This window comes from Heteronotia binoei, chromosome 1, assembly GCF_032191835.1.
Source record: "Heteronotia binoei isolate CCM8104 ecotype False Entrance Well chromosome 1, APGP_CSIRO_Hbin_v1, whole genome shotgun sequence".
Lineage (NCBI taxonomy): Eukaryota > Metazoa > Chordata > Lepidosauria > Squamata > Gekkonidae > Heteronotia > Heteronotia binoei.
In genome coordinates, this window is record NC_083223.1 from 268439718 (window position 1) to 268457096 (window position 17379).

The following is a 17379-nucleotide window of genomic DNA, read 5'->3' on the forward strand; positions in this document are numbered from 1 at the left end:
AAAACATCTGGAGAGCTACCGTTGGCCACCCCTGCTCTAAACAGTCAATAATGACAAATATCAGCCGTGTTGGTCTGAAGCAGCAGAACAGAGTAGGAGTCAAGTGGCACCTTTAAGGCCGACAAAGTTTTATTCAGAATGGAAGCCTTCGTACGTGCGCGCGCTGTATTTCATTGCAATCCGTCCAAACGGTAGAGACTTTAGAATGTGAAGGTTCCTGGGGGCGCACTTATATTTCTCATTATTGACTGTTTAGGCTACTTAGAAGTAGAGACCACAGGTGTTTCTCTTCACCCCGTTATTTCCTTGCAATCAATGTTTCGATAGTGTAGTCTTTATTGTTTCACCCTGATGTTTCTTCTCTTATAGCCCTACGCAGACTGGCAGCAGTTCTTCAGGGTCTCAGGCTGAGGTTTTTCACATCATCTGATCCTTTGAACATATGAAGCTGCCTTCTACTGAATCAGACACTCGGTCCATCGAAGTCAGTATTGTCTTCTCAGACTGGCGCGGCTCTCCAGGGTCTCAAGCTGAGGTTTTTCACACCTATTTGCCTGGACCCTTTATTGGAGATGCCGGGGATTGAACCTGGGACCTTCTGCTTCCCAAGCAGATGCTCTACCACTGAGCCACTGTCCCTCCTCCTCCTCTTTCTACCCGGAGATGCCGAGGACTGAACCTGGCACCTTCTGCGTGCGAAGCAGAGTCGCTGAACCAGAGCCACGCCCTCGATTTCCCCCTCCTTCCATCTTCCACTGCCTGTCTGCTTTCCCCTAAAACTTTGCCCCCTCATCCCTAGAAATTGGGAAATATGCTCTGCACATGCTCACAACCTTATGTTTTTTTTATTAATCTCCATGCCCCAAGGCTGATTTCAGGGAAGCCCTCAATTGCCTTTCCATCCTCAGGACCAAGGCATGGTGATGACGTGGGGAAGCAGGAGAGGGACGTCGTTCCTTGGGGGAGGGGGCGTGTGTATCGAGACATGTCTCCAACCAGCTAAGCGCCGCCCCTGGTTTTTCACAAGCACTTGAGGAGGAAAGTGTTGCAGGCGGATCCGCGGGGGCAGTCACACAGCTTGCCGATCCGGGCCCCCTTCTTCACGGCGCAGGGGTCACCGAAGGAGCACTGTGAGGGAAAGCGGAGCGTTAGGATCGGCAAAGCTTCAGGGGGGCCCTTCTCAACCGACGAGGCTGCTGGCAGATCTCGGGCATATGCCTGGCAGCTGGCTGGGTAGAATCAGAACCATAGAGTTGCAAGGGACCTCCAGGATTATCTAGTCCAGGGATGGCCAACGGTAGCTCTCTACATGTTTTTTTTGCCTACAACTCCCATACTTCACCCAAAGGGTGATTAACATGTGGAATTCACTGCCACAGGAGGTGGTGGCAGCCTCAAGCATAGCCACCTTCAAGAGGGGTTTAGATAAAAATATGGAGCAGAGGTCCATCAGTGGCTATTAGCCACAAAAAAAATTTGCCACTGTGTGACACAGAGTGTTGGACTGGATGGGCCACTGGCCTGATCCAACATGGCTTCTCTTATGTTCTTATGGCCACTGTATGACACAGAGTGTTGGACTGGATGGGCCACTGGCCTGATCCAACATGGCTTCTCTTATATTGTTATGGCCACTGTATGACACAGAGTGTTGGACTGGATGGGCCACTGGCCTGATCTAACATGGCTTCTCTTATGTTCTTATCAGCCCCAGCCAGCACGGCTGATGGCTGGGGCTGATGGGAGTTGTAGGCAAAAAGCGTCTGGAGAGCTACCGTTGGCCACTCCTGATCAAGTCCAAGCCCCCTGCACAATGCAGGAAGTTCACAAACGCTCCCCCCTAAATTCACAGGATCTGCATTGCTGTCAGACGGCCATCTAGCCTTTCTTTAAAAACCTCCAAGGAAGGAGAGCCCACCACCTCCCGAGGAAGCCTGCTCCACAGAGGAATCGCTGTGTCAGGAAGTTCTTCCTAATGTTGAGCGGAAACTCTTGGTTTAATTTCAACCCACTGGTTCTGGTGCAACCTTCTGGGGCCACAGAAAACAATTCCGCACCATCCTCTGTATCAGGGGTGGCCAACGGTAGCTCTCCAGATGGTTTTTGGTCTACAACTCCCATCAGCCCCAGCCAGCATGGCCAATGGCTGGGGCTGATGGGAGTTGTAGGCAAAAAAACATCTGGAGAGTTACTGTTGGCCACCCCTGCTCTATATGACAGCCCTTCAAGTACTTGATAGTGATCCTATCACCTCTCAGCCGCCTCCTCCTCTCCAGGCTCAACATCCCCAGCTGCTTCAACCTTTCCTCATAGGACTTGGTCTCCAGACCCCTCACCGTCTTCGTCGCCCTCCTCTGGACCCCTTCCAGCTTGTCTATATCCTTAAAATGTGGTGCCCATGATTCTATGAAATGCTTCCCTCCACCCCCCGTCTCTACTCAAGTGCACTTCCACACATACTAATGCACTTTCGATCCTCTGTCAGTGCACTTTGCAACTGTATTTACTTTGTGAAATGGCAAGAATCCGCTTGCAAACAGTTACCGGAGTGGATTGAAACGGCCTTCTTGAGCACCCGTGAAAGCATGGTGAATCTTCCGCCTCCCCTTCCCCCCAGCATCAGTGGCCCTCCATTCGACTCGCCTACCTTGGGGACTTGGTTGAACTTCTTTTCCCACGTGGAGGCTGTTTTGTGCTGCAGCTTCTCCAGCACATTCTGCAGTTCTTCCAACTGGAGCGGAGGGAAAAAATGGAAGTTCCCAGATTAGTGAGCCACAAAAGAAGTCCCGCCAGCCCCCATTTTGCATCTTGCACTGGACATGAGCTTTGTTCCGTGTGGTAGGAAGGGGTACCTTGACTGGTAGCCATTCTTTACTGAATTCATGTAGAGCAGAGGTATTGAACATACAGTTCGGGGGCCGAATCAGGCCCCCAGAGATCCTGTCAGGTCCCTGAGCAATTGGCTGTCATCTGCTTCGTTATCCCTATATCTTGCTTCCTTCTGCATAACACCTTGCTTTGCAAGGCTTGCTCAATTGCACAGGTGCCTCAGAGCAAAACCTCTGTTTTCTCCATTGGCTGAGGCTCTCAATTGCACAGCAGAGCTACTGATCCAGGCCTCTCTTCCTTCTATTGGCTGAGGCTCCCCCCCCAGTGTCAAGCATCGGTATTTCGAATAATCAAGCTTTTGTTTAAATCAAAGACTCATTTTATTGATAATCCAATACTTGCTCCAAGGTCTGATACCTTGGAAGTGATGCATAGTTTCACACAGCATAGAATCTTAAAGGCTACTTCAAAGGCAAAGTTGTACATAACTTCTAAAGCATAACATACAGATGTAAATTGCATAGAGGGTTCAAAGGGTACTATCAACTAGCCATTTGGTCACTACAACATCTCCTGGTTCCCACACATTCCTAGTTTACTGCTAATGCATGCGGATGGGAACTCAGGGGAGAAGCATTTCGCTTTACAATGGCAAGGTTACTTGCATATCCTGAATCATTGAGAGTTACCAGGTAGGGGGGTGATTTGACGAGGAGTCTTTATGTAGAAAAGCAAGAGCGAGGGGGGAAGGGTGAGCATAGAATACATATTGATTCAATAATCAGAAATATCATGCTTGACACCCAGTCCCCTGGGGAAGGAAGAAAAGAATCACAGCTTCCTTTGCCCAGTTCCCTGGCTCCCACAGGAGAAATACAAAGAAAGCATCTTTAAAACCAATGAGTGCTAATGTTTTAAACATGTTTTAAGTTTTAAAAATATATATTTAGGTTTGTCTGTGTTTATTATAAGATTTATATTTCTACTTCCTAAACTTAAATAGGTACACACATGGCCCAGCCCGACAAGGTCTCATTTATGTCAGATCCGGCCCTCACGACACCCCTGAACTGTTGAGTCCATCTTTCTTATAGTGGCTCAAGGTGGATTACAGAATTATCCACACAGTGCTAAAGCACCTGGTATAAAATGTAAAACATGCAGCACGCCTGCCGTTTAAAAACTGTGAAATAAAAACTCGTAACTAGATTACAATAAATTAAGGACAGTATTGTGCAGGGGTGTGGAATTCGTTTGTTATGAGGGCCGGATCTGACATAAATGAGGCCTTGTCGGCCCGGGCCATGTGTGTATTTATTTAAGATTAGGTAGCAGAGATCGGAGTATGGTGGAAGACAAGAGGGCCTGGCGTGACTTTGCCCATGGGGTCGCAAAGAGTCGGACTCGAGTGTGCGACTGAACAACAAAAGCAGAGATATAAGCTTTATAAAGGACACAGACAAACACAATTAAAGTTTTTTTAAAAAAAAAAAATAAAAACATTAGCACTTCGTTTTAAAGGTGCTTTTCTTTGTATCTCTCTTGTGGGATCGAGGGAACTGGACAAAGGAAGTTCTGGCTCTTTCCTTCCTTCCCCCAGGGGACCAGAAGGGGGAGGCGCCTCAGCCAATAGGAGGATGAGAGCCTTGGCTCAGTAGCTCTGCTGTGCAGTTGAGAGAGCCTGGCAAAGCAAGCTCTCCCTCCCCCCTTCCTCCTCAAGAGCCAGTGGAGAAGATAGAGGCTTTGCTCTGTAGCTCCTTTGTGATTGAGCAAGCCTGGCAAAGCAAGCTGTGATGCAAAAGGAAGCGAGAGAGAGGGAGAAGGAAACAGATGGCAGCCCGTTGCTTGGGGGCCTGATAGGAGCCCTCTGGGGGCCTGATTCAGCCCCTGGGCTGCATGTTTGACATCCCTGGTATAGTGTGTACCAAAACCAGTAATAACGTTAGATTATAAAATAGAAGAACAGTGAAATGCAGTTATAATACATTGGACGGGGAGGCAGGCTGGTATAGCCGAATCTCGGAAGCTAAGCAGAGTTGGTACTTGGATGAGAGGCCACCAAGGAAACCTCTGCAGAAGGAGGCCATGCTAAGCCACCTCTGCTTCTCGCTTGCGTTGAAAGCCCTTTGCTGGGGTCATTATATGTTGGCGCCTAAGCAGTGTTGGTGCTTGGATGGGAGACCACCAAGGAAGGCTCTGTAGAGGAAGGCAGCGGCCAAATACCTCTGTTTCTTGCTTGCCTACTTCTTGCTGGGGTCATTATATGTCGGAAGCTAAGCAGAGTCAGTACTCGGACGCGAGACCACCTTGGGAGGCTCTGCAGAGGACAGCAATGGCCAGCCCCTTCTGCTTCTCGCTTTCCTCGAAAGCCCCTTGCTGGGGTCCTACGCTGGACGCTAAACAGGGCTGGTGCTTGGATGGGAGGCCACCAAGGAAGGCTCTGCAGAGGAAGGCAGTGGCAAACTACCTCTGCTTCTCACCCACCTCGGAAGCCCCTTGCTGGGGTCCTACGTTGGAAGCTAAACAGGGCTGGTGCTTGGATGGGAGGCCACCAAGGAAGGCTCTGCAGAGGAAAGCAATGGCCAGCCACCCCTGCTTCTCACTTGCATTGAAAGCCTTTTGCTTGGGTCATTATATCTTGGAGCCTAAGCAGCGTTGGTGCTTGGATGGGAGGCCACCAAGGAAGGCTCTGTAGAGGAAGGCAGCGGCCAAATATCTCTGCTTCTTGCTTGCGTTGAAAGCCCCTTGCTGGGGTCATTATACATTGGAAGCTAGCAGGGTCAATACTTGGATGGGAGGCCACCAAGAAAGTCTCTGCAGAGGCAGGCTGTGGCAAACCACTCCTGCTTCTCACTCACCTTGGAAGCCCCTTGCTGGGGCCATTATATGTTGGAAGCTAAACAGGGTCGGTGCTTTGATGAGGGACCACCAAGGAAGGCTCTGCGGAGGAAGGCCAAGGGCAAACACCTCTTCTTCTCGTTTGCCTTGAAAGCCCCTTGCTGGGGGATCCAAGTCAGGGCCCCGAAGACTGTTGGGAAACTCCAGCTGAGCGTAGCCCGCAACCTCTAAACTATGTGTTGGCAACCTTTCGTAATGAGAGAACTCCCCAGGCCGTGTCTAAATTCAGAGCAAGAAACCAAGAAGGAGCCAGCACAATCGAAGTCTATTTGCATAATTGAAAATATGCCTCTTGAGCGGCCAAGGACGTATCGGTTAATCGTGTTAAAAGGTTCTGCAGCTCCAAACACTGGAGGCTGCAAGTTCGTCATCAGGAAGAGGCATTCATGGATACACCACGTGTGACTTTTTCAGTGCACCTGCAAAACACGGCACATTGTCTGAGCAGCAGAGAACGGGCCTCTTGGGATGTGGGTTTGCAGGGCTCTTCGTTCAGGGCCTACTGTCAGCTCCAGGAGGATTGGCTACATCAGGGGGTGTGGCCTAATATGCAAAGGAGCTCCTTCTAGAATTCCACCCCTGTAGCCAATCCTTCAAGAGCTCACAGGGCTCTTAGTACAGGGCCTACTGTCAGCTTCAGGAGGATTGGCTACATCAAGGGTGTGTGGCCTAATATGCAAAGGAGCTCCTGCTAGAGTTCCATCCCTGGGCCACACAACCCAGGGATGCAGCCAATCCTTCAAGAGCTTACAGAGCTCTTAGTACAGGGCCTACTGTAAGCTCCAGGAGAATGGGCTACATCAAGGGGATGTGGCCTAATATGCAAAGGAGCTCCTGCTCCAGAAAAAAAACCCTGATCGAAACTCATTTTCCTTTTAAGCACCAAGCACAGACAATCTTATGGAGAGCCAGTCTGGTGTAGTGGTTAAGTGTGCGGACTCTTATCTGGGAGAACCGGGTTTGATTCCCCACTCCTCCACTTGCACCTGCTGGAATGGCCTTGGGTCAGCCATAGCTCTGGCAGAGGTTGTCCTTGAAAGGGCAGCTGCTGTTAGAGCCCTCTCCAGCCCCACCCACCTCACAGGGTGTCTGTTGTGGGGGAGGAAGGGAAAGGAGATTGTGACCCGCTCTGAGACTCTTCGGAGTGGAGGGCGGGATATAAATCCAATATCTTCATCTACCTCACAGGGTGTCTGTTGTGGGGGAGGAAAGTAAAGGAGATTGTGCGCCGCTCTGAGACTCTTTGGAGTGGAGGGTGGGATATAAATCCAATATCTTCATCTACCTCACAGGGTGTCTGTTGTGGGGGAGGAAGGTAAAGGAGATTGTGAGCCGCTCTGAGACTCTTCGGAGTGGAGGGCCGGATATAAATCCAATATCTTCATCTACCTCACAGGGTGTCTGTTGTGGGGGAGGAAGGTAAAGGAGATTGTGAGCCGCTCTGAGACTCTTCGGAGTGGAGGGTGGGATATAAATCCAATATCTTCTTCAATATCTTCTTCTTATTCCTTCCACGTTTGATGCCCCCCTGCGGTTGGATTTAGCTCTCTCCTACAGAGTTACTCCCATCTCAGCCCTTTGATAATACGCCGATGTGCTTTAAGGACGTTACTTCATCTGTTCGCTGCTTTGGTGGAAAAAATGGATCTTTATTTGATGTTTCATTCTGTATTGCAAACTGCCTTGAAGGCCGAGGAAGGGAGGATAAAAGCAATTCCCAGGTGCCGCCCTAGGCAGTTCTACTCAAAATCCTACTCAGGTCTATTCAGTGGGGCTTACTCCCTGGAAAGCATTCTTGGGATTGCACTGTTCAATATATAGACGAGTAATGTTACACCCAGGGATCATTTTGTAGAAAAATAGGTGGCGGAGCTCATTAGCATCACCACATCTGGATCTAACGCATTAGCACATCTGGATCCACGACTGTGGTGGCATTAGCACATCTGGATCCATTGCGCTTTAGTGCTGACTCCCTAGGATATGTGCGCATGAGAAAAAAAATATTAACGCGATCCGCCTGAAGTAGCACGATTGCCGCCATTTATCTGATTGTTTTATTGTTTTAATATTGCTTTTGTTTATGCATTTAAAGTCTGTATAGAATGGGCAGGATAGAAATATTACGTAAGTCAATTAGCATAACTCATTAGCCTATGCCACCCCTCCCCCAGCCAAAAGCAACCTGATGCAAGAAAGGAGAGCCCCGGGCGAGCGAGGTCTGCTTGGGCTGGCTATAGTTCCAGCCAGCCCAAGCAGGCCTCGCTTGCCTGGGGCTCTCCTCGGCTGCCTCCCCAGTCAAAAGGCCAGCAAGATACCCGCCACCCAAAATCGCATAAGAAGTGGAGAAAGGATGGCATGGGCTTCTCCAGGGGTTAATGAGGGCTGCTGGGGGCGTGGCAAAGGCCCCGGTGGCTGGCTGGCTGCCGGCTCTCCTAATCCAGGGATTGTTATGCAGCTGCACCCACTATTCAATGGACAAAGTAGGTGGGGAGGAAGAGGGGGGAACCCTCAGAAAGGTTCAGGAGAATGGGTTTAAATTAAGGGCGGGAAGGGACCATCTGGATATGCAGAAAACCTTTTTCACAGTCAGTGGTGTTCAAGGGTGGACTCCTCTACCAAGGGAGGTGGGGAGCTCCCCCTCACGGCAGTTCTGAAGCAGCGGCTGGATGAACACTTGGCAGGGATGCTCTAGGCCGGGGGGGGGGGGGGCAAACCTGCTTAATGTAAGAGCCACAGAGAATAAACATGAGATGGCTGAGAGCCAAAAAACATCAACATCAGATGTTGGAAGGAAGGAGGGAGGGAAGGGAGGAAGGAGGGAAGGAAGGAAGGAGGGAGGGAGGGAAGGAAGGAAGGAAGGAAGGAACCAAATAGGGAAGGGAGGGAGGGAAGGGAGGAAGGAACCAAATAGGGAAGGAAGGAAGTAAAGAAGGAACCAAATAGGGAAGGGAGGGAGGGAAGGAAAGAAGGAACCAAATAGGGAAGGGAGGAATGAAGGAGGGAGGGAAGGGAGGAAAGAAGGAACCAAATAGGGAAGGAAGGAAGTAAAGAAGGAACCAAATAGGGGAGGGAGGGAGGGAGGAAGGAGGGGGGAAAGAAGGAACCAAATAGGGAAGGGAGGGAGAGAAGGGAGGAAGGAAGGAACCAAATAGGGAAGGAAGGAATGAAGGAGGGAAGGAAGTAAAGAAGGAACCAAATAGGGAAGGGAGGGAGGGAAGGAAAGAAGGAACCAAATAGGGAAGGGAGGAATGAAGGAGGGAGGGAAGGGAGGAAAGAAGGAACCAAATAGGGAAGGGAGGGAGGGAAGGAAAGAAGGAACCAAATAGGGAAGGGAGGAATGAAGGAGGGAGGGAAGGGAGGAAAGAAGGAACCAAATAGGGAAGGGAGGGAGGGAAGGAAAGAAGGAACCAAATAGGGAAGGGAGGAATGAAGGAGGGAGGGAAGGGAGGAAAGAAGGAACCAAATAGGGAAGGAAGGAAGTAAAGAAGGAACCAAATAGGGGAGGGAGGGAGGGAGGAAGGAGGGGGGAAAGAAGGAACCAAATAGGGAAGGGAGGGAGAGAAGGGAGGAAGGAAGGAACCAAATAGGGAAGGAAGGAATGAAGGAGGGAAGGAAGGAAGGAAGTAAAGAAGGAACCAAATAGGGAAGGGAGGGAGGGAAGGAAAGAAGGAACCAAATAGGGAAGGGAGGAATGAAGGAGGGAGGGAAGGGAGGAAAGAAGGAACCAAATAGGGAAGGGAGGGAGGGAAGGAAAGAAGGAACCAAATAGGGAAGGGAGGAATGAAGGAGGGAGGGAAGGGAGGAAAGAAGGAACCAAATAGGGAAGGGAGGGAGGGAAGGAAAGAAGGAACCAAATAGGGGAGGAAGGGAGGGAGGGAAGGGAGGAAAGAAGGAACCAAATAGGGAAGGAGGGAAGGAAGGAAGGAACCAAATAGGGGAGGAAGGAAGGGAGGGAGGGAGGAAGGAGGGGGGAAAGAAGGACCCAAATAGGGGAGGGAGGGAGGAAGGAACCAAATAGGGAGGGAGAGGTAGAAAGAAAAGGAACTTTAAATGCATTCTCCAAGCTGCCGGCTGACTTGGCTTTATGCTTGCCATGGCTTTCCTCTGCAGAGCCTTCCTTGGTGGTCCCCCATCCAAATACACACCCTGATTAGCTTCTGTTTTATGAGACTGGCTGTACTGTGTTGCCTTCCCTCCTCATTAAAGCCTAGGGGAGGATAAATGTTTCATCCTGACACCTAAAGGAGAGCAACCAAGTCACCAGGCGAGCCAGAAGGGGAAGGGCGTTCCAAAGGCGAGGTGCCACTGCTGAAAAAACCTTGCCCCTGCTTGCCCACCCCCTTCACCCGTGAGTACCAGTTTGATGTAGTGGTTAAGTGCGCAAACTCTTATCTGGGAGAACCGGGTTTGATTTCCCCACTCCTCCACTTGCACCTGCTGGAATGGCCTTGGGTCAGCAATAGCTCTCGCAGAGTTTTCCTTGAAAAGGCAGCTTCTGGGAGAGCCCTCTCAGCCCCACCCACCTCACAGGGTGTCTGTTGTATGGGGAGGAAGGGAAAGGAGATTGTGAGCTGCTCTGAGATTCAGAGTGGAGGGCGGGACACAAATCCAGTGGCGGCGTCTTCTCACCTCTGAAGGCAGGGGCACAGAAAGCAAAGCTTGCGAGGCAGATCTATAGCTGGCAGGGCAGTGCTAGATAAGAGGAGGTGATCGCTTAAGTATCCAGAGGCCAAGCCATTTCTTTCCACACCAAACTGGCTCTCAAATAGCTCAAGCAATAGAGCCCTTGCTTCATATGCCAAAGATTGTGGATTCAATCCCCGACACCTCCAGTTAGAGAGAGAAGAGGCTGTTGGGCTGTGAACCCGTCAGTTCAATGAAAAATAAAATAAAAGCCAAAAGCCATGCCTGAGAGCCATGAGCAGTCATAGAATCGTAGATTTGGGAGGGACCTCCAGGGCGATCTAGTCCAGCCCCCTGAACAATGCAGGAAATTCACAAATGCCTCCTCCCGCATACCCCCAATGACCCCTGCTCCATGCCCAGAAGACAGCAAACAAACCCTCTAAGATCTGGCCTGGAGAAGAATTGCTTCCTCACGCCGAAGAGGCAATCAGCATTTCCCTGGGCAGCTAAGAAAGGACCGACTAAACCCTGGCTCACCCCTCCCTGCCCTCATCCTTGCGATCTGCTTAAGGATCAGCATCGCTGTCGGATGCAGTGCCAGTTTCAGCCCTGTGGAAGCCCCTGGGCAGTTGAAATCTCCCTTGCAAATTATCTCAGAGTCTGAGAGCCCACCCCACCGCCCACGGCCCCTGCTGCAGCCACCTTCTCCAAAGCCCCTTTGACAAAGCTGCGGGGGAGAGGCAGAGAGAGGCAAACTTGGCGACGACGCCAGCAGCAGCCGGACCAGGCGAGTCGAGTAAAGGATCAGCTCAGTTGCTGGCTGCGTGTGCAGGCCGGGAGGGCTGCAAGCAGGGGGGAAACACGGGGAAAGCTGGCCTGGGGCCCCTAAAGGCGTGGGGACCAATAGGCCAGTGTCTGCTTGGCCCAATTGTTGATCCAGCTCTGGTCGGATGGCCAATCTCGCCTCTGTTTGAAAACCTCCAAGGAAGGAGAGCCCACCACCTCCTGAGGAAGCCTGTTCCACTGGGGCAGGGGTGAGGAACAGTGGCTCTCCAGATGTTTTTTTTTGCCTACAACTCCCATCAGCCCCAGCCATTGGCCATGCTGGCTGGGGCTGATGGGAGTTGTAGGCAAAAAAACATCTGGAGAGCCATTGTTCCCCACCCCTGCGACTGGGGGAACGGCTCTGTCAGGAAGTTGTTCCTGACAGAGCCAAGAACTCTTGATCTAATTCTAAGATGGGTGGTGCAAGGCCTTCATTCGGTCGGGTCTGCTTTGTATGTTCACCACCTGTCCTGTCCGCTGGGAGGAGGGTGGAAGGGGAAACGGCTCCCAGGAAGCAAACTTTTGTGGGCTTTTAAGGTCAAACCCACAGGTGTGAATCCGCAATTCAGCAGGGCGCTAGACAGGCGACTAATCCCAGCAGCTGTGCAATGCCCCATGGATCAGAACAACCCATCCTTCCCATTTCTGGCACCCCCAGCTGACATGTGAAGCTCTCTTATACTGAATCAGACCCTTAGATCAAGATCGGTCTTGTCTATCAGGGTCTCAGGCGGAGATCTTTCCCATCAGCTACTGCCTGGTCCTTCAACTGGAGATGCCAGGGATTGAACCTGGGACCTTCTGCATGTCAAGCAGAGGCTCCACCACTGAGCCACAGCCCCTCGCCGTGGCTCCCCAGTGTCCCAGGCAGAGGTCTTTCCCATCACCTACTGCCTGCTCCTTTCAACTGGAGATGCCGGGGATTGAACCTGGGACCTTCTGCATGTCAAGCAGAGGCTCCACCACTGAGCCACAGCCCCTTCCCATGGCTCCCCAGTGTCCCAGGCAGAGGTCTTTCCCATCACCTACTGCCTGCTCCTTTCAACTGGAGATGCCGGGGATTGAACCTGGGACCTTCTGCATGCCAAGCAGAGGCTCTACCACTGAGCCACAGCCCCTCGCCGTGGCTCCCCAGTGTCCCAGGCAGAGGTCTTTCCGATCACCTACTGCCTGGTCCTTCAACTGGAGATGCCAGGGATTGAACCAGGGACCTTCTGCACGCCAAGCAGAGTATCTTCCCACTGAGCCTACTCAGTCTGAGTGTGGCTCTCCAGGGTCTCAAGCAGAGGTCCTTCCCATCACCTACTGCCTGGTCCCTTTAACTGGAGATGCCAGGGATTGAACCAGGGACCTTCTGCATGTCAAGCGGATGCTCTGCCACTGAGCCACAGCCTCTAATCAGACCAGCAGTGGCTCACCAGGTCTCAGGCTGAGGTCTTTCCCATCACCCACTGCCTGGTCCTTTTAACTGGAGATGCCGGAGATTGAACCGGGGACCTTCTGCATGCCAAGCAGAGGATCTACCTCTAAGCCACAGCCCCTCTCCATAGCTCTCCAGGGTCTCAGGCTGAGGTCTTTCGAAACACCTCCTGCCTGGTCCTTTTAACTGGAGATGCCGGGGATTGAACCTGGGACCTTCTGCACGCCAAGTAAAAGATCTACCACTGAGCCGTGGTACTCAAGACTGGCAGCAGCTCTCCTGGGTCCTTAGCAGAGGTGTTTGACATCCTCTATTATTGGCCCTTTTACCTGGAGATACCAGGGATTGAACCTGGGACCTTCTGCATGCCATGAAGAAGAAGACTGCAGATTTCTACCCTGCCCTTCTCTCTGAATCAGAGACTCAGAGCAGCTCACAATCTCCTATATCTTCCTCCCCCCACAACAGACACCCTGTGAGGTGGGTGGGGCTGGAGAGGGCTCTCACAGCAGCTGCCCTTTCAAGGACAACCTTTGCCAGAGCTATGGCTGACCCAAGGCCATTCCAGCAGCTGCAAGTGGAGGAGTGGGGAATCAAACCCGGTTCTCCCAGATAAGAGTCCGCGCACTTAACCACTACACCAGACTGCCAAATGAAGAAGACATTGGATTTATATTCCGCCCTCCACTCCGAAGAGTCTCAGAGCGGCTCACAATCTCCTTTCCCTTCCTCCCCCGCAACAGACACCCTGTGAGGTGGGTGGGGCTGGAGAGTGCTCTCACAGCAGCTGCCCTTTCAAGGACAACCTCTGCCAGAGCTATGGCTGACCCAAGGCCATGCCAGCAGGTGCAAGTGGAGGAGTGGGGAATCAAACCTGGTTCTCCCAGATAAGAGTCCGCGCACTTAACCACTACGCCAGACTGCCAAATGCTCCCCCTCCCCCGCCCATTGCCTGTCCGCTCTGCAGCATCGGTGCCTGTCCTTATGCCAGGAGTGGCACCCCCCAACCAACAGAGTTGGCCTTGTGCCACTTTGTCCCTCTCTTAAACATCCTTTCCATTTTCTAACAGAAGGGCATGTCTTGATGCTGTTGGCATTGGTAAAGTTGGGTAAGGTTTGCCGCAAAAAAGACCAATGAACTCAGGTCTACTCACCAGCTCCTTCTCGTGCGCCCGGTACGACTGCTTGGAAGAGAACTCCCGGGACGACCGGACAGCTGTGCCGAATCCTCCTTGAGCCGCCCACAGCAGTAGAAAGAGCAGGACCACTGAGCCCACGGGGGACCCGCCCATGGTGGCCAATATTCCGGAGAGCCCAATCAGGGAGCCTGGCCGGGAGCTGTCCTCGGTGCTGAACGGTCCTCGGTGCTGAATGATGAATCCTGCCTGCCTTTGCGAAACAGAATAAGCCTGCCTGCATCCAGCATCCAGCCCGCCTGCCGTGGGAGGGGACTCTCTGCTCTGAAGAGTCTCCCACCCTCTAGCCTGTCTCCTCCCCACCCAGGGGGTAGAGGCTGGCAAGGGCTGGAAGCAGACAGGTCAGGACACAAGGCTGAGAGCGAGAAAGGAGTCAGCAAGCGCCCCCGGGGTGCTTTCTGCCAGTGGGCTGCCGTGGGTCGGATATTTATGAGCGGTTGACTCCAGCGATATCAATTTGGCAAGAGAAAGAGAGGCATTAAATGGAGCAAAGAGACTCATTCATCATCTCAGGCCAGACCCAGCAGCTGCCCCGGGCGAAAACTCTCTGGGAATTCGTTCCATCTCTGTCCAATAACTCTTGCGCTAGCCATTGATTGCGATGTCTCTCGATCTAATTACAGGCGGTGTTTGCTTATTATGAGAATTAATCATTCCGGCAGGATGTTTTGGGCGCTCAAGAGCACTCTGCCGTGCTAAGTTCACGTAGTCTTTCTTGGGTCCTGTGTCTTTATATTCTATCCTTGCCCTCTCCTCCATCTGTGGGAGTGATTCTACAGGGGAATACGTTAGCCTGAGCCCCACTGAAATTAAGGGAGCCGTTGATAGGGGGCTAAGGTCCCGTCCCCACATATTGCTGCCTTGCACTGGAACAGACCCTCAGTCCAAACCGGAGAGCCAGTTTGGGGTAGTGGTTCAGCGTGCGGACTCTTATCTGGGAGAAACCGGGCTGGATTCCCCACTCCTCCGCTTGCAGCTGCTGGAATGGCCTTGGGTCAGCCGTAGCTCTCACAGAGCTGTCCTCGAAAGGGCAGTTTCTGTCAGAGCTCTGTCAGCCCCACCCACCTCACAGGGTGTTTGTTGCGGGGGAGGAAGGGAAGGGAGATTGTAGGCCTCTCTGAGACTCTGTCCTCAAAGGGGCAGCTTCTGTCAGAGCTCTGTCAGCCCCACCCACCTCACAGGGTGTCTGTTGCAGGGGAGGAAGGGAAGGGAGATTGTAAGCCACTCTGAGATTTGGAGTATAGGGCGGGGTATGAATTCAGCATCTGCTTTTTCACTGAAGGCACTCTGGCTTCTAACTTTTGTTTCTCTCCGGAAAGAATTACTAGAATTGTAGTTGAGTGACATATTGAGGTAAACCTGCGCAGCCTGATTTAAATGGGCCTCTCTCTCTGCCTCTCTCTCTCTCTTGCCATCCGGTCTCAGCTGGATTTCCTCAGCTTAGAATGATCTCACAGGATTTCCAAGGCCAGAGACCTTCAGAGGTGGCTTGCCCTTCCTCGGTGGTCTCCCATCCATGTCCTAACCAGGGTCGGCTCTGCTTAGCTTCTGAGATCGGATGAGGTCAGCCCAGCCTGGGCCGTTGAGGGTTCTGGCAAGGCAAACCTCTTCTCTGCGCCGCTTTGGCCAGCCTCGGTGCCTCCTTTAAACTGCGGTGCAATCGTGCAAAGTGTTAGCGTGAGCGTCTTTTCTGCTTGAGCTGCGGCCCTTTGATATGCAAAACGAGTTATATCAAAGGCTTTTGACGGGTCTCTCAGCCTGCGCTTGCGTAGATGTTTATCCTGCCCTTCCTCCAGGGGGTTTAGATCAGTAGAGGCGGCTCTCCTCCGTTTAATCCTCATGACAACCCTACAAGAGAGGGTAGGGGCCGAGGAAGACCAAGAGGTCTAAGGTCCCACAATGAGTCATAGAATCATGGAGTTGGAAGGCACCTCCAGGGTCATCTAGTCCAACTCCCTGCACACTGGAAGAAACTCACAAATACTTCGCCCTAAATTCACAGGATCTTCATTGCTGTCAGATGGCCATCTAACCTCTGCTTAAAAACCTCCAAGGAAGGAGAGCCCACCACCTCCCGAGGAAGCCTCTTCCACTGAGGAATCACTCTAACGGTCAGGAAGTTCTTCCCCCTAAATTCACAGGATCTTCATTGCTGTCAGATGGCCATCCAGCCTCTGCTTAAAAACCTCCAAGGAAGGAGAGCCCACCATCTCCCGAGGAAGCCTCTTCCACTGAGGAATCACTCTAACGGTCAGGAAGTTCTTCCCCCTAAATTCACAGGATCTTCATTGCTGTCAGATGGCCATCCAGCCTCTGCTTAAAAACCTCCAAGGAAGGAGAGCCCACCACCTCCCGAGGAAGCCTCTTCCACTGAGGAATCGCTGTAATGGTCAGGAAGTTCTTCCTAATGTTGAGCCGGAAACTCTTTTGATTTAATTTCAACCCATTGGTTCTGGTCCTACCTTCTGGGGCCACAGAAAACAATTAATAATAATAATAAATTATTATTTATATCCCGCCCTCCCCGCCAAGGCAGGCTCAGGGCGGCTTACAAGACATGATAAATATACCATGATATAACAATAAAACACAATTAATACAATAAAATACAGTTAAATACAGGTTTGTAAATTTAAGTTAGATAAATAATTTAAAACCGATATAAATTAATGGTGCTACAGTTTCAGTACATATATAAAGATGGCTAGGTATCATTGCCAAGATTGCATCTTGGAAGGCAAGTTGGAAGAGGGCGGTTTTACAAGCCCTACGGAACTGATTAAGATCCCGCAGGGCCCGCACCTCCTCTGGCAGCTTGTTCCACCGTTGGGGAGCCATTATCGAAAAGGCCTGCTCCCTTGTTTTTAGCTTGGCCTCCTTTGGCCCAGGAATTTTTAGAAGATTTTGCGAACTAGATCTCAGTGCTCTCTGGGGAACATATGGTGAGAGACGGCCCCTTAGGTAGGCAGGTCCTCGGCCATATAGGGCTTTAACACCATCCTCTATATGACAGCCCTTCAAGGACTTGAAGATGGTGATCCTATCACCTCTCAGCCACCTCCTCTCCAGGCTAAACATGCCCAGCTCCTTCAACCTTCCTTCATAGGACTTGGTCTCCAGACCCCTCACCATCTTCGTCGCCCTCCTCTGGACCCGTTCCAGCTTGTCTATATCCTTCTTAAAATGTGGTGCCCAAAACTGAACACAAGACTCCAGGTGAGGTCTTACCAGAGCAGAGTAAAGCGATACCATCACTTCAAGTGATCCGGACACTACACTTCTGTTGATACAGCCCAAAATTGCATTTGCCTTTTTAGCCGTCGCGTCACACAGCAAGTGATTGACCTGGGCACCAAATTGTCTTCCTAGTGTGTAATCTGAGTCTAAGACTGCAAGCCTCAGAGAGCGTTTAGCATCCCACGAGGCGCAATAAAATGGCAGATGAAATCAAAGGGACCATTGAAATGCCTTGAAGGAAAAGGCCTTAACCTGGCGCTGAAATCGTTGGTAGGGTGGCCCCTGGCATGTAAATCCATAGGACAGAGTTGGAAGGCATCATAGAGGCCATCTAGTCCAACCCCC

At 51.5% G+C, this 17379-nt stretch overlaps 1 protein-coding gene and 2 non-coding genes across 3 annotated transcripts; all 3 read right to left on the bottom strand.

Moving 5' to 3' along the window:
- Positions 1-950: 950 nt before the first annotated feature.
- On the bottom strand, positions 951-13894 carry LOC132588372 (cocaine- and amphetamine-regulated transcript protein-like). Its single transcript, XM_060260750.1, has 3 exons — positions 13756-13894; positions 2648-2731; positions 951-1128 (listed from the first exon to the last, which is right to left on the bottom strand). Exons 1-3 carry the CDS (start codon positions 13891-13893, stop codon positions 1021-1023), a joined length of 330 nt encoding a protein of 109 aa, XP_060116733.1. The 5' UTR covers position 13894; the 3' UTR covers positions 951-1020.
- On the bottom strand, positions 11952-12023 carry TRNAV-GAC (transfer RNA valine (anticodon GAC)). The gene has a single exon. It is a non-coding gene; the product is annotated as a tRNA-Val (tRNA).
- TRNAV-GAC (transfer RNA valine (anticodon GAC)) lies at positions 12090-12161 on the bottom strand. The gene has a single exon. It is a non-coding gene; the product is annotated as a tRNA-Val (tRNA).
- Positions 13895-17379: the final 3485 nt, after the last annotated feature.